This window comes from Centroberyx affinis, unplaced genomic scaffold, assembly GCF_046629955.1.
Source record: "Centroberyx affinis isolate AG114_WGS23_722 - 3 ecotype Tasmania unplaced genomic scaffold, CSIRO-AGI_Caff_v1 ptg003073l_1, whole genome shotgun sequence".
NCBI classification, from domain to species: Eukaryota; Metazoa; Chordata; class Actinopteri; order Beryciformes; family Berycidae; genus Centroberyx; species Centroberyx affinis.
In genome coordinates this window covers 117,014-143,376 of record NW_027281158.1, presented here as the reverse complement: position 1 = coordinate 143,376, position 26,363 = coordinate 117,014, and the positions used below count along the sequence as shown (strand labels likewise).

Sequence of the window (26,363 nt, the reverse complement as noted above, 5' to 3'; positions counted from 1 at the left end):
TACTGTCTGGTTTGGAAATTGCAACGCCTTGGACTGCAGAATCCTGCAGAGGATAGTGAAAACAGCAGAAAAAATCATAACCCTAACCTTAACCCAAAAATAGTTCTATATATCACCAGAAATGTGTTAAAAACTGGTTCTATGAAGCACCAAAAAAGATTACCTTGTGATTACTGCTGAAGAACCTTTGAAGAGCCTTCAACGTTTACAGTTCACCAAATGATCCACGCTAGAGGAGGTTCTCATCTGGTTTGGTATGGGGGGTGTAGTGATCGCGTTGCCTTGATGGCTGATTACACACCATGTTTAGCTAATTACAGCCATATGTGTCACACTGACCAATCAAGGGGTCGTTTTTGACTAATTACTATAATCATGACTCTAGCTATCTTTCTGTCTTCATGCTCTCTCCCTCCCTTCCCTCTCTCTCTATCGCTATGTGTGTATGTGTATGTTGGTGTATGTGTGTTTGTGAGCAGAGATCAAGGAACACCATATGAACACCAGAGTAATGAAAGCCCTGTTGAGGGCTAATGATACAGATAAGAGATTGTCTTGTTAAACAGACATCGACTCAGTAGGGTCTCAACATTTCTCTTATAGTCCTTGTTTGCCTCAGTACAAGTGAAATCACTGAGTTTAAATGTGTACAGTATTCTGGACAATAGTTATATCCTTAGTCAGACACTTGCTATTATATGACATTCTATTGTTTGGTGAATAGCTAGACATACCAGTACACAATACCCTGTTGTTAGTAGTTTATCATTGTACATGGGTGGATGGATGGATGGATGGATGGATGGATGGATGGATGATGGATGAGCTTTTAGGTGATGTAATGCACCATCTGGTGACCATGTTGGAGGTCCTTAGCTCTTGACAACAAAAACTGAAAAGGGCTGGTTGCATTTCTAAACTTATGACATGCCATTTCAGCAGATTGTGTAGACATGGTTAATTACCTCTGCTGATGAAGTTGGAAGGAGGTTATGTTTTCACCGTTGTCTGTTTACCTGTTTGTCAGCAAGATATCTAAAAAAGTTACTGTAGCTGTGTGTATCAAATCCACTGATTCAAAATGTTTGGTCCATACTTATAACGTTACTGAATGGGCCTACAGCCACACCCATCTTTTCAGGTCAAAGAAGGATGTTTTAAGCCATATATATAGTGCAAAAGGGGGTGCAAGTCACCATTAGCAATATGATCCTAATGTTTAGTACAATCAGTGTAGATATAAGGCTTGTCTGAATTACTGAATGGATGTCAGAATAAGCTAACCCTACAAGGCAGTCAGTCCAGTAATAAATGGAAACAACAGGGACAGTGAAAGCAGCTTGATAAATGTGGTGTGTTGGCCTCTGCAGAAACACCAACAGTCCAATGGATCCCATGTCTGTTGTTCCAGAAATACCTCCACATATTGATCAAGGCTTGGGTTTCTCTGCTGAGTTGGTTACCCACTCTTTGTCATTCTCTCTTCCTCTCCCTTCCAAGTTAGACAATGTATAGGAGGAGGAAGATTTAGTAGGAGTAGTGCCAGGTGTGCTTAGCATGAACTTGATCATATGTTTCAGTTTTGATACTGTGGGTGATGTTTTTATATGATAAGAGGACCAACCACCCCACTATTCAAGGCGTAATAGACCAGAAATAGGCCAAATTGTACAGATTTGCATAAAAGCACCAAAATTGATATACATGTACAGTCCAATTCTCTGAGCTTTTTCAAAAATTTTACAGAAATGGTACCATTTGGCCATCTTTCTTGTCACCATTCCCAGGAAATGGGTTTTCCTCCATGTCTGTATGTCCATATTCATGATTTTGTAATGAGATGTTTGATTAGCAGGTGTCCACATACTTTTGGCCATGTACTGTATGTTTAGATGGCCAAGGAATACAGTCATGCTAAGGAAAACACCATAAACTGTTCAGATCAATGTGCAATGGAGAATTTAACGTTACTGTGTCCAAAAAAATACAATGAAATTGAACTGACAACATTGCCATCTTCCCATATGCCATTGATAGCAAAATCAAAGGAAGACAGATGGGCAAGCAGACAGACAGGCTGCATTAATTAATTAGAGTCATAAAATAGTTCCTTATTACATGGACTTAGTGGTAGTAGCATACTTAAATAAAATATGCTCCCAGATAGATCTAAATGATGGATTCTTTTGGTTAGGCTCTCCACTGTTGAATAACATGCTGGCCAAATCACCTGTCTGAGTGTCACCCACTAAACCAGTGCTCATATCCACACAACAGCTCAAAAGGCTAAACATGACTGACTGAAAAGGCTTGTGTATAGTCCAAAAGGTCCAACAGGACCTTATTATTCTTTGTTTAAATTTTTGTCCTGACAATGATTTTATGTTCATAAAACATAAAAATCATTGTCAGGACAAAATAAGAGTTTATGTAAAACTGCAGCCGTCTTATCAGCCTAAATCAGGAAGTGGGATAGCAGTGCAATAGCTGAGAGCATCCCACTATTTGCCCAAATTGAAAAAAAAAAAATTCTGGTGTCAGTATGGTCACTGGTGGGAAATCTCCACCAGCCATTTGGGGCCATTAACATGGACATTTTCAGAGTGCAGCTTTAAGAAAGGATAACACCCTCTTTACTAACACATTTTCAGGTGCAGGACTGCCCATTTTTGTCTTATGCACTGTCCTGGCATGGTGCTAGCCTAGTGGTTTTCTAGTGGTAGGCTGTGACCAGAGCTTTTTCCGCTATCTGCTTAATGAGAGCTTTGGCAGTGCTCTCCATAAAGGACTTTTCATCACCCTGTCAGCAGAACTGCTCAATCGACTGTGTGTGTGTGTGTGTGTGTGTGTGTGTGTGTGTGTGTGTGTGTGTGTGTGTGTGTGTGTGTGTGTGACATGAAACGTAGGGCAAACGTAAGAATTTATGCTGATGCAACAGAGAAATGCCATCATGACGTGTTTGGCTCACCATCAGCCCTATAGCACCTGATAATGTAATAACTATCAGATGATGTAATAACTTGTTAAAAAGTAATAAAATGTCCTTCTAATGTCTTCTAATAAAACTTATTGTACTGAATTCCCAGATAATGTAACAACATTTTCAGATAATTAGAAATAGGGTAACACTGAATTGTTGGTTATAACACATTATATGTCATCATGCGTCATCAGCACTGCATTGCAAAATCTCGTAATACACTATAATGCATCATGAAGCTGGCATGAGCATGTTATGAGTTATAAGTAATATATTTACCACTGGGGCCTATTTATAGATTTTTTAGAACATATCATAAGCACATTAGAATTACTTCAAAGTGACATGTCCCCCAGCAAATTGCACTCTGTTAGTTAACATGATGGCATCCATATTAATTATTTTTTTTAATATGGATTGTAATCTTAATTGTAAGATAATATTGTGATGCCAATAAAGTTTTAAAAAAAAAAACATGTTAGAGCCCACTGTCTGTTGTCACCTTAAGTTGGCCTAAAGCTGTCACACTAACCACTATTAATAGCATTACATTATACATACGCCTTTTTTTTGTGTCTATTTTTGTATCTGTGTGTTTTATTAGGTGTGTTTCAGTGTTGGTGATATTCAGTTGCTGTGTAGGGTAATGGTGTTAAACTCCTACTCAAAGGATGCGGAGTGTGGAGCAAAGGAAAAAAGGCAACAGCAGTCCAAATGTTTGATTCAGAGCTCTGGGTTTTTGCTTTATTGTCATTCAAAACTATGTACGCTGTACACAGGTGAGTTTAGCCAAAAACACACACAAAAAAGGTGACAGAGAACTTACAGACAGCATTTCCCCCAGCCCACAGCCAGTCACACCCTGAAGAAATCAAAGCACTGGTCAGTATCATCCCCCCTTAGCAGCAGGGGTGCTACTAAAAGTAGAAATGGCTATCTACCATTTTGACATATAAGCCAGTCGTTAAGTCTTTACATTTATACAAGATGATACTCGCAATAAGCTATATATAGAACTGCAGGGCTGTCAGGATAAGAAAAATAAATATACACATATCCAAAACCCATTGCTCCCCCCCCTCTCATCCACACACTTGTCATTTGCATTAATCGACTAAACTGGATCCTGGTTTAGCAGATGAATACATAACTTAAGAAATCACTAGAATATAACTAAGGATGAATTGTGAGTGAGTGTAGGGGGCTGTTCACCTGATTACTGGGGGAGTGCATATAGCTCCCTCACATGCTGCCAACAGTGTGTCCATTGCCACCACAATAGATCATTTCATTTTCAATAGATCAATCTGCTTAAACCTGCAATAAGCGATTTCAGACCCTGTAACCAATCCTGAAATGAACGTGTGGTACGTGGAGATTTCCGTGAGACGTAATGATACAAACAAATAACCAGACACGCGGACCAGCTGTGTTGTTTTCACCTCTTTCCTAAAGCTTGTTGTCAAATTTGGCCCGAGTCGTAGCTCCTCCCCACCCATTCCGTAAGCTTTTCCTTTTTTTAAAAACTAGCTCGTCTCCTCCCTCGCTGTTTGAAAGCGGTACTCACCCCCTCACCATCCCTGAAAAAAATTCTGGTAATGGCGGAATCCATGAAGTGAGCGAGTAAACTTGTTCAACTAGTAAACTTGCTACCTACCTCTTCACTTGTCATTGTGGGACATGTAACCTTCAGCGGGAGGAAAATCTGGCAAAGCGAGTCTGGTAACCTGCGACATTCCCCTAAGCACTGTGCATTGCAAAAAGGGTTACAAACTATCAAATCAACACAAATGAACAAACAAATGAACAACGCACAGAGCCCAGCTCTTATTGAGGTGCTCCTGAGCACCTAATAACCAGGCTAGAAAAAGAGAGAGATGTGAAAAAGATGGTGGTGGTGTGGGTGTAGATCTATTTAGTGAACCAGCTCCTTTAGCCCCAGCTTCTAGTCCAAACCACTCCAAGTTGACTCATGTAGCTGTGTGTATCAAAGCCACTGATTCAAAATGTTTGGTCCATAATCCTGCTGCATTTCCTGGCTAGTTGTCTTGTAATTATATTCCAGCTGATCTTTTAAATATCAAATCTAGCTGTCCCTACCTCCACCTCAGACTCTTCTCATTTAGTAATACACAAATTCATCTTTTTCCTTGGATTTTCTGTTGATGAAGTTTGAGTTTCTGTAGGTAGTGCTCTTTTCTCTGTCTGTTCACTGGTCATGACCACAAACATAAAATGCATCACTTCCTGTGCACCAGAGGATTTTCCCCAGGAAAGACCTACCAAACACGGGCTGTTTAGAACAGCAAATGGAAAAACCTTTATAAACTGGGCACAGATTGAAACTTTATTGTGTTATATCAGTCAGATAGAGAGGAACAAAATGGACATTTATTTATATGAAAATGGTAAGGATTATTACTTGAATTGAAATGGAATCTAAAAACCAATTATTAGACATCATATTATAACATTATGAAGGTTTGAAAGTTTGGTGAATTTGGTGGTTAGTGGGAGACCTTATTTTAATCAACCTAATTGTCTATAATAATTTCAATATGAAACTAATAATAATAATCTACTATATTCAACTTTAATGGTACATATGTGATGTTTGGGGCTGAGGGAGCTGGCTTTCTGTAGGGCTAGATGGGATACACGCTTTATTATCATATTTTCGGTAACGCTTTATTTTCTGGATCCGCAATTTCCAAATAATTTCCTAGAAAGGAACTGTTAATTTCTTAGGAATTTTCCTGGAAAGAATCATCAAATTATGTACTAAATATAGGGAAAATAGAAAAATAATTCAATGGTAGTTCAACTCTTTCTTTTTATATATATAATTAGTACCTCCAATGTCTTGTGTTGTTGCCAAGAGAAAACCATGAAATTATGTAGTAGTTATAGAAAATTTGAAATTAGAGGAAGGAATTCAACAAATAACTATATTTTATCATTATATGAATAATGACTTGGGTTACCAGATTGACCTCTGCCTATTATTTTTCCAATAAATAGTTTATAGTTTTGCAGTTCTTTCCAGGAAACTATTTTAGAAATTGTGGTCCTGGAAAATAAAGTGTTTGAGACAGTTTCTTTAGAGATCCACACATGGCAAATTAAAAGGCCATAAAATTACTCCATACAGCTCATGCAGCATAATCCAAGTGATTGCATTGTGGGTCCAAAAGTCCAGTATTTACCTCATTATCTCCTAGATTTGCCATAGTTGTTCTGCACCGCAATAGCCATCACTACAGTACCAAGTAGATGCTGCCTTCAAGTGCTGTTGGAAATACTGGAATTATGGGTAGAGCGAGCTTGTACAACTCAATAAAGTGGTAAATACATTCAGTCAATATTTTGTTTTTGTTCCATGATGTTGACCTCCAATTACTTGATTTTTTTTCACTTGTTCTCTAAAGCAAGACATTTGGTCCCCCAGTGGCTCAACCGGTAGAGCGCATACAATTAAGGCTAAGTCCTAATCGCAGCGGCATCGGTTTGAATCTGGCCCTTGCCCTTTGCTCTGTGTCATCCCCCCATCTCTCTGCCCTCACTTTTCAAATCAAATAAAGCCACAAAAAATTATTTAAAGTGAGGCATTATGGCAAATGTGCCTTAGCTGTTTTGAAAAGTAATTCTGAGACAGGAGTAAGATAAAATAAGATATACCTTAATGTCCCCGTAGGGAAATTTGTTTTGGACTCCGTCCTGCAGTTTCACAGAAGATAAAATCATACATACTACATAGTAAAAGACATCAACATCTTAACAACACATGGCTTCCGTACACATACACAGTTTGCACATACACATATTCAGCAGTTTATACACATATACACATACACACCTGCTGACAATGGCGACATATTGCACAACCCTCATGGCCAACATCTACATTACATGTTAGTGTTGAGAAGCTTAATGGACATAGGCAGGAATGAGCGTTTATAACGGTAAGTAACTCTGCACAGCAATGTCTGTCTTGAGTAATAAAACAAAGTTAACTCTACTAAAGCTGTATGTAGTCTTTTACCCCTGAAAATGTATGCAGCAGGAATTGATAAGGGAATTGATAAGAATCGAAAATGGCACTGGAATTGATAAAATCATAACGCCGCCCAACCCTATTATACAGTACATGGTACATAAGACAAAATTACCCATTCCTGCATTGCAACAGTTAAAATTGGTAGATAAGTCTGCATAAGTAACTGCATTGTATTAGTATTTTTGTAAAGCTATTTTGGCAGCCTATTTACTTTATTATGAGTATATCCATTATGTAGAACAAAGAAGAAAATCAGAGAGTGCTACCAAAATGGTGCAAAGTGCTAGCCTGATATTCAGACTGAATGGTCACTTCGTTCCCACCCCATTATTCAGCCTGAGATTGTCTCCTTTTTAGCCATTTTCTGTGTGTGTGTGTGTGTGGGGGGGGACATATCCAGCCGCTTTGACGTTTTTTTCAGTGACCCTTTAATAACATGTTCTCAGGTATCCATGTACCCACCACTGAACACAATTTCTGCCTTTGTGTTCTTGCACCCATGATTTAGCAAGTACTACTCTAGTACACTGGGTCCTCACTCCCACCCTTAGAGAACATGGTAGTCCTGCATAGAAGTGTGTGTGTGGAGGGATCATACGTTCATCACGGCTCGAGTCCATCTTTCTTTGTGGTGGGCCATTTTGGGTCAAATTCGAGGGTCGTTTTTTTTTTTATCGCAGTCTGCTACTGAACCCACCCTACCCCGACCGTGCCTTGCTGTGATGGTATTCAGCCCAGCACCGACAGACTCAGAAACAATTTCTACCCTTCACCATAAGGATGCTGAACAGGCCTCACAGAAAAACACCTCAGTGAACTTAACTGAGCATTACCCCCTACCAGCAACACCATTTCAATCTGACACACCTGTCACTTTAAACTTTACTGTTTACCAGTCACTCTAGTAACTGTGACTCTGTTAAAGTTGCAAAACTTGAAATCCATGCACCAATCACTTTATACCTAGATCCTGTACTTCCAAGCATCTCGTCATCCCTGCTGAATTATAACTAAATGCTGTGATCCTGCTAATGCTGGAATAATTTATTTACTATGCATCAGTCACTTATACTACTACTGTTAATATTGCATTGCGCTGTTGGCACTGCTTTTTATCTTGTTTGCAATAAGTTGTGACTATGATGTTTTTTGTTTAACTATGCACTTGTCACGTTGAACTGAATTGCACTGAATTGACATTAACTGTGCAGATGGGTGGTTGATGTAGGCTTGAATGGAATGCACTGTCATATACTGTATATTGACTTTCCTCAGCTTTTATTCATTTGGAGTACTGTTTCAGTGTAATGGAATGCTTCATACTGGATTGCCTTGATTTCTTTATCAGTGACACACCATGCTACTTCCTAACTCTTTTCTTTTGCTATCTATCAGCTATTTCTTTAAGGTGAAGCTCCCATTACTTTTCTCTCCACCATGTAGCTAAAGCAGCTTGTGCGTTCCTGGTACTGATTTAAATCTGGCCTGGGTGCCAAGGTCATAGCATTTGGCAGCCATTAAGCCATTAAGACGTTGCAGGGTGGACACTGTGTAACTTTCAGACACCTGCCCTCTCCTTTCCTATGTCCTTTCTCTTTTTTGCTCTCTGTCTCTCTTTTCTCTCTCCCTCTTTCTCTCCCTCTTCACACTTATTCTCTCTCTCTTTCACTCTGTCTCAATTTTCCTTTTTCAGCTTTTCCTATGCAGGCAGGTGGCAGCTCTTCTTTGTCTAAAACTTGCATAGTATACAAAGTCATGAAACCCGGATGGGGGTTGTTAACCAGTGGAAATGCTGTAATGCTTGGTGACCTTTGACACGACCCCGGCAGGCCAGACGGTTCTTTATCTTGAAGTGGCCGAGACAATCCTTCCATCACGTGATGGATCCAGCATGGCAGCTCAGGCACAGGGCTGCTGTTAGAAGGTGGAAAGAGGTTTTACATGGACAGGGGAAGCTCATACTGTACAGAAAAAAATAGATTTATGCTAAATTTACATCAGTTGTTGCAGCAGCATAAGTAATGGGATTCAGCAAGGAAAACAGGATCAAATATAAGCACACAAATAATATAAAATGGACATTAAAGCAGTAGAAATAAAAATAATGAAACAATAAAAGCAATCAAATAGAATATAAACAATTGTAGGGTTATGTAAGAATAGGCTGCTGACAATTTCAACACGTTAGGTAGACTGTAAATAGGAATTACAGGAAAGAAATGGAGTATTTACATGTATGGATCTACAAATAGATGATACTTACAGTCTTGATTTCCTTTATGGAAAGCATTATATTATATGGGTGTACATAATGTTTATAGTAACTAAGGAGACATCAAGCAGCAGCAAAGAGTATGCTCTTTCCAATAGAAACAAATTCATTGGACTATTGGAGGGTAACGCATTTTCCAGGTCCGCAATTTCCTAATAATTTTCCTAGAAAGGAACTGTTAATTTCTAATTATAGAGAAAATAGAGAAAGAGTTCAGTGGTAGTCGGTAGTTGGTAAGTTCCTCCAATTTCTTCTGTTGTTTCCAAGACAGAACCATGAAATTATGTAGTAGTTATATAGAAAATTTGAAATTAACTAAAATGATTAAGGATTCAACAAATAACTATATTATATAATTATATGAATAATGACTTGGGTTACCAAATTGACCTCTACCTATTATTTTTCTTTTTATAGTTTTGCAGTTCTTTCCAGGAAATTCTTTTAGAGATTGCTACTATCTCATCGACTCCACCAGACTGTTTACATTTTCTGTATAACTACTACATCATTTCATGGTTCTTTCCAGGAAACTTCCTGAGAAATTAACAGTTCCTTTCATGGAAATTATTAGGAAATCGTGGAACAGGAAAATAAAGCGTTAGGAGATTAACACTGGGAACTAACGCTAGCAGTTAAATAATAAAGTGACTGTAGATGTCGATGATGGTCATGAAATAGTTGGACTGCCTGGACGTAAACTAACTAGTTTATTTTATTTGACCTGTATTTACCCAGATTGGTCATACTGAGATGAAGGATCTCTTTTATAAAGTAGCTGTAGATAAAGTAAGATGTATATAAAGTAAGAAAGCAGCAGCACATTTAGTTCTAGAAAGAAAGAAAAAACATTGTACTACACGTAATAGTCAATTCTCGATAAGATATAGAGGATCATAACTGTGGAATAATTTCATGCACATTGTTAATGAAGATACATCTTTCAACAATAAAACATGTAGAAAATATAGAATAGAATAGAGTAATATAAAAATACAGGCTTATGACCTGTCTGATGAAACCAAAGTGCTTAAATGGGCATTAATAAGTAATCTGTGACTTTTATTGACCTCTATCAGCAAGGAATTACAACAACATCAACAGGACTCTGGCGCAGTCTGTAATGGATACAAATAATAAAGTCACTATCACATAGTGAACGCATTTTCACATAGATTAAGCTAGCAGAGATCCAACAGAAAGGTCCATAAAAGGTAACGTATCACCATGTAAATCACAGGAATTTATACCAGAACTCATACTGCTTTGTCATTTGCTTTTCTGTAGAATGAGGCTTTATGGTCTTAAATGCTGCTGAAATCCTAAACTAGTTTTTACATTTTTTCACTGCAGCTTCAAAACTGGTCCACACCGCCTTAACAAATAAAGAAATCCATACTAAATCCAAAGATGCTACGCAAAATAGTCAGTGTTGGTGTCGGACAGAGGTAGAGGTAATAATTTTACACCCCTTTTCACTTTCCCATTAGTCTGACAGGGTGGGAGAACCGGAATTAATTATGGCCAGAAAATTGTATGAGTATGAGGAGGAGTTTCTGTTCCAAAACAGAGTATGGGCCTGAAAGTGAGTTTTGAAAACCAGAAGTCTCAGCACCTGACCAAGTAATTGTTGAATCATTGGTAATGACCCACAACCCTATCAACCACCCACAAATATATCATGTGTTTTTGTTTGTTTGTTTATCACGTATGTTTGTGTTTGGGGCAGTACAAATCTATTGCACCTTTAAACAAGGTATGTACTGTGCACACTGCTGCTGACATTATAATGCTTCATGAGAGCTGTGCAGTGGGTATGGCATTAAGTCTTGAGTAGCATGCAGACGGCTCATTATTGTGTCTTACAAGCAGCTAAGCTGCAGTTTAACAGTGCTTAAAGTTATGGTGAGGACTATCAGGGTTAACTGAGGTAGCTCTTTCTCTTCCTCCTAAATGTATTAGAGAGTTAATGCTCTATCTTTGACAAATTGTTTGAAATGAACTGAATTGAATTGAATTGAAGGTGAACTACCACAGCCCTATCTTTCACTTAATACAATACTTAAAAATTAAGTAACTGACCAAATACTATGACAAAGAATATCACCATATCACCATCACCACCTTTTAATTCTAAAAAAGTAGGTAAAACAATCACAGCTAAATTGCCATGACTACTAAATTTATCACACAATCAGCTAACATATTAAAGTGACGGTAATGATGAATGTTAAGTCATGCTAGATTGTTCCAACACACATCTAGATTAAACCAGTATGGGGCCATCATTTATAACAAGCATTCACACCTAAAGCAGTACTTGAACTCCTGGTGGTGTATTTAGTTTGCCCTTGCATATGTTAATGCATGTTTGTATCTATGCATACAGTATGTGTTTTTGGTGTGTGTGTGCGTGTGTGTGTGTGTGTGTGTATGTGCGCGCGCGCATTTGCAAGCCTGTTTTAATGCACAGTGACAGTTGTTGACGAACCATTTTCTGCTGATGACTTGTTGGTTTAACAACTGCAAACAATTATATTCAATTATTACAGATTAGAAAGACCTACTAGTACTACAAGATTGTATTAAAAGCCAAAGAGGGTCTGAGGCCCTCTGTGATAGCAAAAGTTAAAATCCTTTATATCACACTGGCAAAAAAAAGTGAAAACTGAAAAGTTAAAACTGAAAGCAACATTTCAGGTCCAATGAGCCTTTGTCATCTGGTGCATCCTGGTGGTGTACTGATCTGCATGCCATGTTGGAGTGGCGTCCTGGGCTCAGGTCCAGACCAGGACCTTTTTCTTCAACTGCTGGCTGTGTGGTGCCAACATTTTCTACTGCTTCAGGCTGTTTTCTGTTCCAAACCATTCCATTTCCCCCCCAGAACACACTGGAAAGAATCCCCATGTCATAAATTCCCATAAATCATGATGGCCTGACTATTTGCCAACTTAATGAATAAAATGTGAACAGAAATGTGAAAGGGGCCATTTTTTCCTACAGTAGTGGTACTTTTCACAGCAAGGTTCATTCAGAAAACAGAATCAGGGACATACAGTCAAATTCAACATCTCTTCCTACAACAACTGATCATACTGTGAGGGAACTCCTGTTGTCCAAGCCTAGTGTAGGAGGTAAAGCATGTGCAGTCTGAGTCCTCTCACAGCAGCCCTTGGTAGGACATTTCGGGATAATTGTAATAGGATTGTGTTACTATCTATAGGAAGGATAGAGAGAGGTTAGAAGTGGTTACTCATTCTTTCCTCCCCCAACAGGAAGAATCAAGCAATAATCGGATACTTTCAACACCACCCTGTGGAACACTTTATATTGAAAGAAAAAAACCCTGTCAGGAAAGGGTGCTCTCTTTAGAAAGGCTGACAGTGCATAATCAGAAATGCTTTTTCTATATATAGAAAGACCATGGTGGTGCCTCCTCTATGTGTGTTGGTAAATCAGACACTTCCATTAGAGCAGAGAGCAATATTCATATATAATATATATTCAGCGATTTCTGAATAGTGAAAACAGATGGTACAAAAGGAACTATTGACAGTTTCATCATCAAGATAATAATCCCTCCTGCAAGCATGTAGTTAGGTTCAAAATGTATGAACCCTTTGTGACATTCAGTGACAAAAATGCAATTATTTAGATTTTTTGTGTTTGGGATCTACACAAAATATTATTCTATCAAAATAAAAATCTACAGCACACAAATGGATACACAACCATGTAGAATTCTGGACTGAATGGTGTCAGAGGCAAATATGAATTCTGAGGGGGCTGAAAATGTTCCAATATCATCAAAGGGGGGACAGAAAACGTTTGGGACCCACTTATTAAATAATGCTCTATAATTGTATGTAACCTTGATATTTCCTTCTTTTTTCTCTCTCTCTTAAGAAAAGCCTAACTAGGGACAGGAGTTGGAAACTAGCAATAGCTATAATCTCTGTATGCAGAACATCAGTTCATCAACTTGTTTGTAAGCAGTTGAAGTGGCACCATGTTAATTTGCATTGTCCATATCAAATAAACTATATAAATAAAATAAAATAAAATCAGGCAAGGTCCTAGCACCAAAGCAGCTGTTGCATCATTACGTACAGCCTATATACTGTATATAGTCTGTATATTGTGAGTCATAGTAGCCTAGTGATTGATAACACATGAGTAGGTCTAATTTATGATCTGATGTGCATTTATCTTTTTCCCACATTACTGTATTGTACTGTGTGACAACGTTTTCACATTAGAAAAAAAGGATGCTAGCACACATATCTATAAATGCAACTCTACTGAGACCAAATAGGCTACTGTGGTGTACTGAAAAGGCACACCACATTTTCACGGCATGTTCTTTTTGGAAATACCAATTACTGTGTGGAAAGTGCAGTATTCATTATTTTTGTGTGCACGCATCATTTATATTTATCTGGTCCCTGGTCTCCTGAAATTTTGTGAAATAAGCACGATATTTTAAAATGCAAATAATGTACTCTGTACTTGAAAATGAGGGAAATGCATTTCCTCACCAGGAAAGAATTAGGGAGGAGACACAACTAGAAATAAGTAGTCTGATATTTAAATAGCGGGTTGGAGAGTAAGGGTGTAGAGGTCAGGGGGGCAGATACATTTACCACAACTCCCACGACCCGGGATCAATTTATAGATTGTGAAGTTTTCATTTTCTTTCTTATTTAACCATGACCAAAATCTTAAACTAACCTTAGTTAGTTTAAGATTAACCTAGATCAACAGTTATGAGATGGGCCCATGGAGGTATGGGGAAGGTCAGGCATTTTCTAATTTCGTCTGGGGGAGGGTTAGGCTTTTAAAAAATACAGTCATGGGGAGGGCTGTGCATTTTATATTTTACTTATTTTGAAAATATGTGCTTCAGAAATTAATGTTTAAATGTTCATTGTGCTTTTTTCGGTTTTCTCCCCGTGGTCTACACCTACACATCTAGCTGGTATGTAGGGCTTCATCCTGACCAGTGACTTGCTAGCTGTTCTGTAAACAAAGGAGAGTGAAGTTGGTGGCGCAAAATGTGGGAAGAAAAATAGTGTAAGAGTGTCCAAGTTAAGAGTATCTTTACAACCTCTATCAAAGAGACACTGGAAAAATGCAAATATGCATTGGAGTTGGCACAGGAGGGTCCATTCCACTGAAAAATCACAGTTTAAACCTTGTTTTGGAGGAAACTGTTTTACCAGGGTTTCAGAATGAAACCCAACTATGTGGATTTCTGGGGCCAGATGTGATAATGGTGCATACACACAAAAATAAAGAATGCACCACTTTCCTCACAGAAATTGGAATTTGAGAAAAAGAATGTGCCGAAAGATGCACGCAAGCTGTAAACCATGCAGTCAGCTGAGCTGAGTGTGACATAGTAATGTGGGATAATATCAAAGAGGCAATTTGGGAGACAGTTTATGTGGAGATTTAATCTTTTCAGCACACCTAGTACATAGTAGACTAATTAAGTCTCAGTAGAGTTTCATTAAGATGTGTGACATTATAGATGCTCTACAATCATGACTTTTATTGTAGTATTTAAAAAAGGGTAAAGCAATTACAACACAAGTAATATGAATAACCAACATAAAAATTCAACAGTGAACAGCAATTATTATTATCCACTGTAGGTGCACATACATTCATATATCATTTATTGTAATTATTATTATTTTATTTTAGAGATCCACTCGATAAGCCCTCTTGGGCTTTTTTGGTCTTTCTTGCACTTCTTGTATATAATTACTTTACTTTATATATTTGTAATAAATAAATACATTCTAGTTCAAGTAAATAGGTTTACATATTGTCACTATATCATACAGTAATGTGGGAATAAGGCACATATTGGATCATAAATTAGACATACTCGTGTGATCTATCAATAGGCTATTATGGCTCATAATATATAGCGGTGCACAATGGCTGTGTGTTATGATGGCTGCTTTAGAGCTGTTACCAATGTAACACTAAGGATAAAACAAGCCTGATTTTTTGACCCATGATTGCCGTTTATGATTGCTGTTTGTGTCCAGACCAGGCAGGGGGATCAGGCACCCAGTGAGTTCAGAACTCGTACATTGTGCGATTGATTCAATGGTGAATGAGTATGACCGAAAAATTACCACTGCCTTGCTCTGTGCCTAACTCCAACCAACTTGTATTGAGATCACTATGTGAACTTACTGTTTTGGGGTTTTGAATTCAATTTTTACAACAAATCGTTGTTATCACAACAAAGAAGGCACAAAGTCTTGGCACTGCACTCCTACACTGTCAATTCTCTGTTTTTAATATTTTAAAGTCTGGTTGCATACACATCAAAAAGAGCTTGTGGGTTAGTGAGCATTAAAATGTGGTAGGTGTAGGCGTATTTGTTCCTTGTATAGATATAAATCTCTCAGTGTACAGTTCTGCTGTCTTCTGTCTTTAAAGGATACGCTGGTGTTTTTTAATAATCACTAACTGTTACCATGAAAAGTCAGGCTGTTGTAGTTATTACCAAATCAAATTCAAATGGGAAAAAATTCTTCATTACGCCGGGGACTATTTTCGGACTATTTTAAAGTTGAATATGCTGCCCAGAGCAGTGGCATGGCTCTGTGACGTGTTTTTAATCGTTTTTTTAATACAATGGAGTTCTATGGCTACTGAAACATGGCTTCATTGGGCATCGGCTACATGGGCGAGACTTGTTGGCAAAACAAAATCATTGCTGATTTTGTTATTTTCATAGAATTTGTTGACGGTAAGAAATGCATTAAAAAACACCAGCCTTATCCTTTAAGTTTTGCAGGGAGAGGGTTTTCCGTTTTTTTCAGTGTCCAAGGAGGTCCATGTGATATATTTTTGTGCTGGAGGGAGGGTTGACTATTTTAGTGTTGAAGGGGTCAGAAAATCTCCATATGCCCCTCATCATAAATATTGAACAGTCCCTAACCTTAACCAAAGTTTTAGTTGCCTTGCCCTAAACCCAAGTTTAACACTAACCAGTGTTATTTTAGTTGCCTAAACTTTGTGCCTAAACTGTTAGCTGACCTGTTCATGAGACACGTGAAAATGGCGTGCCCACTTTGTGCTATTGTCACATTATCTTTTCATAGTGGAGGAACATAATTTGTTAATTTGTTTGAGTTTGTGCACATTTCGCACACTTTTATGAGACTGTGTTGGAGCAGTAGTGTAGAATAGATCAAGAAAAGGATGGAGTCAAGTAGATTAGAGTAGGAATAAAGTAGTAGAGTACAGTAGAGTAAGAATAGAGTAAGAGTAGATTAGAAAAACGGCTTAACTATACCGGTTGCGTTTCTGTTCCATCCGTTTGTGTCAGAAGAGTCGGATCAGATGCGTAGCCATTTACTTCATTGCAACCTGCTGCACTGGCTGCACACGCAGCATGTTAACAGATCTGCAGATGGAGCCGCAACTCTGGAGATATGCATGGCTTTTATTTTTAATGCCATCTGTCTGTTCCGTATTTGAGCCATATAAATATATATAAATGCTAATATTTTGCTTACTGTAGTCATTTATCACCATGTCAGTTAACAAAATAGAGGATACATAAACCATGTCACTTAAATAAATGTTGGAGTTGAGTTTATCTATGGATAGCTGCTGAGAAGCCTTGTATTTGGCAACAGTATGCCTACACTCTCAAAAAACATACATACAAAGACATAAATATGCCTATATGGTACATTAATGTTCCTCATGGTACAACTTGAGTTGTTTATGGAACAATAGGCAAAACTTCATAACTGTGGTCACTTACCCATAGGTAAAATGTAGATAGGCGCAACAATAACAAGAACAAGAACAATAACGGACCTGGTGTAGCTTAACATTCCATGCAGCAACTGGACCGCAAACAAGTTTGGATACGCAAACATTATACATGCTGTGTAGTTCAGCCATTTGAGTAGAATAGGAGTAGAGATAGAGTATAGTAGAGTAGAATAGGAGTAGAATACAGTAGAGTAGAACAGAGTAGAGTTGAGTAGACATTAGGTTAGAGTTTGGTGTAGTTTTGTGTGGTAGCAGTTGAGGTAACGTAAAGGTCAGTGTGTTGTGATAAAGAGACAGGAAGAACCAAATCACTACCAGAAGACCAGAGACAGAAAGAGCGAGAGAAAGATAGAGGCGCAGATAGAGAGCGGCAGATAGAGGCAGAGATGGAAAGATGGAACCAAAGATGGAAACAAAGACAGAGAGAGACAGATAAGAGACAGAGACAGATGGAGACAGATAGAGAAAGACAGAGACAGATACTGATAGAGTGAAAGAAAAGGAAAGACAGAAAAAAGTGAAAACTAGCACTAGTCACATTTGCCAGCTGTGAGTGTCTTGGCCAATAATGTAACAAAATCAGATCACCAATAATAGTTCTTCGCTACAACTTGACAACTAACTGTTAACTTACTGCTGCTTATACACTTAACAAGGTCTAGTATGCTAACATTACATCTTCAACAAAGGATTAAGCCCACTTACATCGAAGAAGTCCGACAAACATGCAAAACTTAAATTAAACAACCTAATGTGAAATGACAACTTCATCAGGAAACCATGGAACATGAAATGAATCTTATACTAGCTAGACCTATAAAGGTTACTACCACGGGCATTTGTGACTTCTTTGCAAGTTCTTTGCAAGGATCCAGTGGCTCAAATGTATTAAGATGAAACTAGAGCCTGGGTAGAATTATGCTTTTACGACATTAATTTTCATTACAACTTTGATTCACTAATGAAATATTTTCATCATGAAACAATCACTGAGAACACGTTAAGACATCAGTCCATTTAAAAAGCGCATGTATCATCAGCAAATTAGTATAATAAATGGTCAACCACTTACATGGAAACGCAATTCATCTGCAATGCAGCAGAAACAGCTTCTCATTCAAAATGAATAAACTTACATGGCAGAGGTTCCCATTCAACACTTCAAGATGATCAAAGGTTTAGAGAGCAAGTGAAAAGCTGGTTAGACACATTAGCTTAGCTGGTAATGTTAACTAACTCTCTAGGAGTCCAACAAATGCTGTGCGATAGCAAATAGTTGTTCGGATTCGGAACAGTTGGGCAAAGGCTAAGAACAGCGATTCAAACCACTGCTGGCTTTGCTGATTACCAATATCCATGGACATAGCCAACCAAGAACAGCAGTAGCCTCATCTGATTCATAATGAATGTTTATTTCACTGTTTAGTCCTTAGTGCCCCCCCTTGTTTGATTGATAATATGTCAGCTTCTTTTTGCATCATTGTCAATTGTTATAATCATTGAATGATTTTCACCTAGTCTAAAAATTTTACTTCCAACACAAATGCAAACAAGCTCTATCCAGGTAATATTTCTCTACCCAGGTAATATTTCTCTTTGTCTCGGATACTTTTCCAATAGTAATTTCAATTGTTTACAATTATCGAATTGCAACCTCGGGAAAAGGTCGGAATGCTGGTTTTGACAGCGGATCAGGGCAGCTCATGGTGGAGTCTGGATGCTCCTTAACACCTATGGAAGTGTGCATGCTGAAAAGATAAAATGTTCTATCAAAGTGACATATCCCTTTTAACACCAAATATTTCCTCAGCTAATATTAGATTAGTCATGTCGATGCACAGTCCAGATGTTGGCATTGGTGGCACGCTTCTTAGCTGTTTCTTTTGTTTGTTGAACTATCTGCTGACCTTGTTTTGTTTTCCATACAATGTATTATGCCAAGTCATGAAGTAAACACCACACAGACAAACACACACACAGAGCAAGGTAATTCTCATCTGATTACGTTGTTATTTTCATCTTTTGACTACACATATCATAAATTATAATATCTCTACATACATTATGTTGTAATACAGCAAAAGGCTCCCAAAAAATATTTTATTACAACAATAATTGGGCCATCTTGTTACTGGGTTTGCACAATGATTACAGCCTTTGTAGAATGATATCAAACTCTATATCAAAACAGATATATAGGTATACCAAAATCTTTTAAAAATTAAAAATGATTTGCAAATAAGAATCTTTTCTTTCTCTGTCTCTCAGGTCCTGGCCATGATCTCCATCCTGTTCATCATTATGTCCACCATCTCATTGTCCCTCAACACCCTGCCAGAGCTGCAGGTGGTGGACGAATTTGGCCAGTTCAATGACAATCCCAGCCTAGCCCATGTGGAAGCTGTCTGCATCGCCTGGTTCACCATGGAATATGTGCTGCGCCTGCTCTCAGCACCCAACAAGTGGAATTTCATCAAAGCCCCACTGAACGTCATTGATCTGCTGGCTATACTGCCTTACTATGTAACCCTCTTCCTAACTGAGTCCAACAAAAGTGTGCTGCAGTTCCAGAACGTACGTCGTGTGGTCCAAATCTTCCGCATCATGAGAATCCTGAGGATCCTGAAGCTGGCCAGACACTCTACAGGACTCCAGTCTCTGGGTTTCACTTTGAGGAGGAGCTATAATGAGTTGGGGCTGCTGATCCTCTTCTTGGCCATGGGTATTATGATCTTCTCCAGCTTGGTGTTCTTCGCTGAGAAGGACGAGGACGCCACCAAATTCACCAGCATCCCTGCCTCCTTCTGGTGGGCTACCATTACCATGACCACTGTTGGTTATGGAGACATCTACCCACAGACCTTGCTGGGGAAAATTGTGGGAGGACTCTGCTGCATTGCAGGTGTGCTGGTCATTGCCCTACCCATCCCCATCATTGTGAACAATTTCTCTGAGTTCTACCGTGAGCAGAAGAGGCAGGAGAAGGCCATCAAGAGGAGAGAAGCTCTTGAAAGAGCAAAGAGGAATGGTAGTATTGTTTCCATGAATCTAAAGGACGCTTTTGCCCGCAGTATGGAGCTGACAGACGTACTGGTGGAAAAGGGAGAGGACAGCAAGTGTCCTGTGGACAACCACCTATCACCCAGCCGCTGGAGCTACCACAAACACTATTCTAATACAGAGGTGGGTAGCCCAGCCCGTTCCCAGCACAGCATGTACCAGCAAGTGACCCAGCTGGGCTCCCCTGACCGAGTCAAGCCCCTTCATAGCAGAACTAGCCCACAGCACCTTAATGCACAGCGCCTGGAAGACACTTACAATAAAATGACAATCAGCCAGGAGCAGCATGGGAAAAGGATAGAGGAACAGATGGAAATGAAGGTGGTGGCCTCCACATGTGCCAAGCATCCTCAAGGTAAAGAACAAGCAATCCCCGAGGTCAGCCCTGCCGGCAATTTCTCCAGTGGGGTCACGGATTTATCTGGGGAGGAAGGAGAGAGAAGCTCCTTGCTCCCTAGTGTTGGAGTAGGTCAAGCTGGTCCTAGACACCAGCGTATCCCCCCTCCCTTGGATCTCAGTCAGATCAGTTCCATGGAGGTGAGCAGAGGTCCTGACAGCATCCAGACAGCGACCATCATCAAAGAGGGGCTGTATGAGTTTGTCTCCAGCCACCCAGACAGCAGTGGCAGTGGAGATATGGGTGTAGCATCACAGAGTGTGGAAAGCTTTGGGATGACCTGTGAGAGCATCCGCAGCTCCCTGCGAGGCAATAGCACCCCTCAGAAGATGAAAGCCCTCAAAGTCAACTTCATTGGATCCCAGGAGGAGACGCTTATGGCAGTGATGACACCTGTGGCGATTCCAGCCACTACTGTCTCAGCCAAGCTGCCTCAGGCACTGTCCGATGACACGGTTTCCCGATCTTCTTCCACTCTCGGCACAACCATGCAGGAAACAAAATCTCCACTAGGGCTTCTGCAACCTCCATCCCCTGCCCAGCAATCTGTCAGTCCAAGCAGCTCCCAGGGGGGAGGAGAAGGCACCGTGGCCAGGAGCTTAGAAGGTGAAGGGCAGCTCACAGGCTTAAGCCACCAGGGGAGGAATCACATGGAGAGGTCTGCTGTCGGCTCAGGCAGCAGTGCCAGCCCACTGTCACCTAAACCCAGCCCTCTCAACTGCACCCAGGAGTCGGAGGTGGAGGGAGGAGAAGGAGAAGGAGGAGGGGGAGAGGGAGCAGCAGAGAGTGGAGAGAAAGTGGAAAACCACGTTGCTCTGGATGGAAGCCTTACACCACCCTGTGAAACAAGCATGTGACCCTGACACGTAGAGAGAGATTCAGTGTAAGGGACTCCAAATGGCAGGGTCAAGGTCTGACAGTGAGGAAAGACAGAAGCACATGTTGATAAAGCTAAAACTACTTGAAACCTGGAAAACAGTGGCTGTCTGCATGGCTAAGAAAAGCACTGTCCCATGTCAATGTCACTGCTTTGCTACAGTGGACCAGTGACAGTGGATTTTATTCACAAAAGGCTCAGATGTGCGCAAAAATGAAGCTTTGTGTGAATGACAAAAATGTACTGAACAGTTTTTTTGTCCAGTTCTTTTTATGGGCTATAGCCAGATGTCAGTTACAATTTCTTATTGGTTGCTGTTTTTTTTTTCCTGCGTTACTATGGACTATTTACACCAAGAATGGAAAGAAGGTGGAATGAAACAATTTGGATATTATTCTATTTTTTTTATATATAGGTCTAAACGATTTTTGAAGCATTATCCTCCCTAAGACTTGAAAACAATGGTTAGTCATTGTTCAGTGTTATGGATCCTTCTTTACCCTTAAAACTTTACCATTTTACATTCATTCACAGAGAGGGTCACTTCCAGATGTCTTCATCATTCGATCAGTCCAGATATTACTTTCTTTCATTGTGTATAAACGGAACCCAGACAGAATGTTCTGTAAAATGATACCTGAAACTCAAGCAAATGATACAGGAAAGACAGTGACATATTATGTAGCAAATCTTCTCTTATCACTTGTCAGTACCAAATAGCATCCTGTAGACCAAGAAAAACATATTTATCCTCTGTAGACTGTACATCAATATCTGTGTTAGCTCTTCAACAATGTATGTTTTGTTTTGTATTTTTGCTGTTCATGTAAATGAGCTTGTGAACCTTTTTCTGTTTTAGCTAAAACCAGGTTCCTACAAAGGTGAAGGGGAATAGGAATATACAGGGCATTGTATTTAATGCTAGGGCACTGCTTGTACTCACTCATTTTTAGAAAAACTCATACTACAAAATGTAACTGGTAGGTTAGGAAACAGCACCATATTTTCATAGAGACAGGCAACATGGATAGATAAATCAGGTTGATCGTTTTTATGCGAGGCATCATTCAGATTCACTGATCAATCAAGTCTGGGTGATCACACACTGACTCCACAGACTGTATGTACTGACGTTATCGTACTGCCTTTTGCTAAGGGACCTATTAACAATTTGTTGATGACAGTCATACGGAACCTGGGAATGACCAGGATTTACTATAATGCGCACACGATGTGCAATTCGAACCCTTGTTTTGGTTTATTAGTGCGCACAAGATACAATTTGTTCCCTCAATTTGTGCTCGACAAGCACTCGTTATGTAAAACATGCATATGAGTTGCCAATAACGTTCCCTCAAAATAGTGAAATCGTGCTCTTGATATATAAAACATGTCCACGTCACGAGCTTATAAAGTGTCAATGCACATACTGGTGATTTCTTTTGAAATGTGGCGTTCCCCTGGGTAAAGCAACATGTTCTTAAGAGTTGGTTGAAATCAATGGCTCGGCTTGGAATAACTGGTGTGCCATTTTAATTTTGGGAATGTCATTATTTTTTGCGCACAAATTATGAATTTGTGGGAATGAAAAAAACAAATTGAGGGAATGAAATGTATTCTGTGCGCACAAATTAAGCCAAACCATGGGCACACCTTTGCCTGGGAAATATGAAATGTGGCCATGCCCGGGTTTCATATAGTCAGAACATTTTTTATGTATATCTGACGTCTGAAGAAAGAGAGAGAGGGAAGGAGTGCGTCTGTGTGTGTGTGTCTATGTGTAATTTATATTGCATGGGGGGATTGCATTCTGTTCAACATGAAAGGGTACTGAACGTCAAAGTAATGTGAGAGTGCCCTCTACAGGCATTGTACAGGCACTTTAATGAAAAGACTTGATGCCTATCTGTAGCGCTCTCCTTATGTGTAATCTTATTTAATGGACATATTTTTATTAGATTAATTGTGTGTTAATTTTATTTCATGGCTGACACATCCAAACACAGACACCTAATTGTGTGTACACAATGGATCACTCACTCACAGGTAAAGTGAATCATAGGAATTACACAAACTGTGCTCCTAAGAATACTTACCCAACTCTTCCTAGATTAAGATGATACATTTTTTATTGGCTAATTCTGTTATAACTGATTGACTGCATTTTGGAATTTGGCGGTGCGCATTGATATTAATGTTAACGTCTAACTAACTATTTAAGAAATGTGTGCCTTTTCATAAATAGATAATTTATGAGAAGGCGAAAAAACCTATACAATTTGGCTGGATCCTCCAGAGATCTTTAATGACTTCTTTGTTTATTATTTTCTTATTTTCTCTCTTTCTTATGTTTTGTGGAGACACTAGGTGTCAATATGCAAGTGCTGAGTTCTCAGGTTTTGTATAACTTGAAAGCTTTGTGATGTCTCTCCTGACTCTTTCACGCAATCCAGTTTGATGTCAGTCATCTACTTTTCACACTACGTAGCCTGCCAACCTAACCGTACTGCACCCCAATGCTGTTGGGTTACAGTAAATGAAATGAATGAAATGAAAAGTTCTCACAGAAAGCAGTTGCTTCAGTTCAGTTCAGTTCAGTTCAGTTCATTACAGCTCTTGTCAGTCCAGTTTGGACCACTTCGGTGGAACGATGAATAGTTCATAACTAGTTCACTGCAGCACTGTATTGTTTTGCCAGTAGACATTCAGTAGTAGCTGGTTAACCACAGCTAAAAAAAAATTGCCACCACTGCAAGAGAAAAAGTTAGAAAAAGTATCAAAACAAAGAGTGTGTTGGCACAATGAGTGGACCTGTGGTAGAACCAAAATTAACAAAATAGGGATATCTGGAACCAAGGCCAGCCACCATCACAGCACAGTACTGTTCCGGTAGGTTCAGTGCACTTCAGGTGAATGAACCACTATTTTTTTCTTTTGTACAGTTAGAAACAGCCTGAAAGTGAAATGTGCAGTGATATGCAATTGGGTGTAAAAAACGCTATTCTAAATATGGTAGTTGTAGTGGTGGGGAGCTAATTTCTAACCTCACTGTTCCTAGGACCCAATATTTCAAATGGGGAGACTTAGGCCGTGATGAGATAGGAGCATTTTTCTCCTGCTCAGACACACAACTCAGCTGTGAGCGTTGCTAGTAACACATCAAGAGGTTAAAGGGCACAAGGAGCATTGCTTCATTCTCATTGCTATGCGACACAAAGTTTGACAACAACTTGCAAACTATTTAACTACCGAGAGCAGCAGGCTAACCTGTATAAAAAGGGGATAAGGGGATCCATAATATCCCTCAAACTCATTTCGGGGATATAATGATTCTTAAAAGTTGGTTCAATTTATTTTGCTTTCCAAAGCTACATACTGCAGCTTGAGAACAGTTCAGTTTGGCCTTGCTCAGCTCAAATGAGAATGGTTTATTGGTGGAATAAAACAACTATATTCCTAATTCACCTCTACTCATATCTGTAAGGATCTTCTATACCAGAACAGTACAGCTGTGCTTGGTTTGGTTTGACCTGGTTTGGGCCAGTGGTGTGAAAAAGGTTTGTTTTTTCTTGTTGGTGCAGTCGTGGCGATCAGGGAGCATATGGACACTGCTTTGATTCTCCTATGCACAACCTTGCATCCACACAATCATCTGTAAAATGTCACACAGTGTCCATTTGTATTTTTTGTTGTAACAATTACATTTTTTGTACAGTTAGTCAGTTCAATACTCAAATTGTCAAACCAATCATACAACCAAGATATATAAGTCTCTACTTAACTCTTCTTCATGTATCCTGCCTGCTTTCCCTCTTTTACTTTTCTTTTATGTTCCACTCCTTCCATCCCTCCTCACTTTGGTTGTTTAACAGTATGTGACCATTAGTCAACTTCTTTAATTGTTAAGTCAACAGGACTTGTTAGTGAATGACCTAGGGGCTTTATTGTTTCAAATGAGTCAGTTACCATTATGCAAGACAAATAAATGTGTTTATGTGAGCTGTTTTTGTCTTTGTGCATTTTTGTATTTTGTGGTGTGTATTTGTGTGTGTGTGTGTTGGGGGGGTGGGGGGGTGTAGTGATCAACACATCTCAGGGAAAATTAAATTAAAATCAAAAGGATGATGAAGTGGGATGTCACTGTTGCTATCAACTGTCATTGTCTAAGGGCTCCAACTGTGTGCAGTTATGTAGGTCTAATGGATTGAGATCCACATGTTGGAACTGCGCTGACGTGTGACACATTCAGGAGACATGGGGGAGAAAAAAACACTAGATGAAAAAAAACAATAGTAGGGGGAGAAAAAAATTGATGGAGGAGAAAAAAGTAAATACCAATTCAGAATGCACTTTTACGTACCGCACCCATCTCACCTTTTCTGTAGCCCAGTGGTTCTCAACCTTTTTCATATCAAGGACCCCTTATTTAGTCCACATTAGAGCCACGGACCCCTATTTGATGAGATTTAGTCAAATATGAGAATATTTTTATTGTCAGATATGATTTTGTCCAGAATTCCATGACTATCTGTATTGTAGGTAGAGAGATAACAGAGAAACTATGATCAAAACAGTAATTCTTCTACATTCTCTAATTGTATTAACTTCTTGTAAATGAAATAATGCTGAAGTTTAACAATTCATCAATTTGCTGGGGACCCCCTGGAACCCCCTCGAGGACCCCTGGTGGTCCCCGGACCCCACGTTGAGAACCACTGCTGTAGCCTACCTTAGTGTTATATAAAATAATAGGAAATAACCAGTATGAATAACATTTGCTAAATGCCATATATTTATACACATAATCCTTTTCTCCTCTGACCCACAACGTTGGGGGGTGGGGGTAAGCCTAAATTCGTAATATTTAAGGACCTAGTACACTGACTGACAAGCATCTAGATGTAG

At 39.2% G+C, this 26,363-nt stretch overlaps 1 protein-coding gene across 1 annotated transcript in view; it reads left to right on the top strand.

The window, feature by feature from the left end:
* Window positions 1–21,438, top strand: part of LOC139659359 (potassium voltage-gated channel subfamily B member 2-like) — a 36,063-nt gene extending 14,625 nt beyond the window's left edge. Inside the window, exon 2 of the mRNA XM_071537602.1 lies at window positions 19,393–21,438. Coding sequence (XP_071393703.1) covers window positions 19,393–21,438 — 2,046 coding nt within the window. The remainder of the gene's footprint in view (window positions 1–19,392) is intronic.
* The last annotated feature ends 4,925 nt before the right edge of the window (window positions 21,439–26,363 follow it).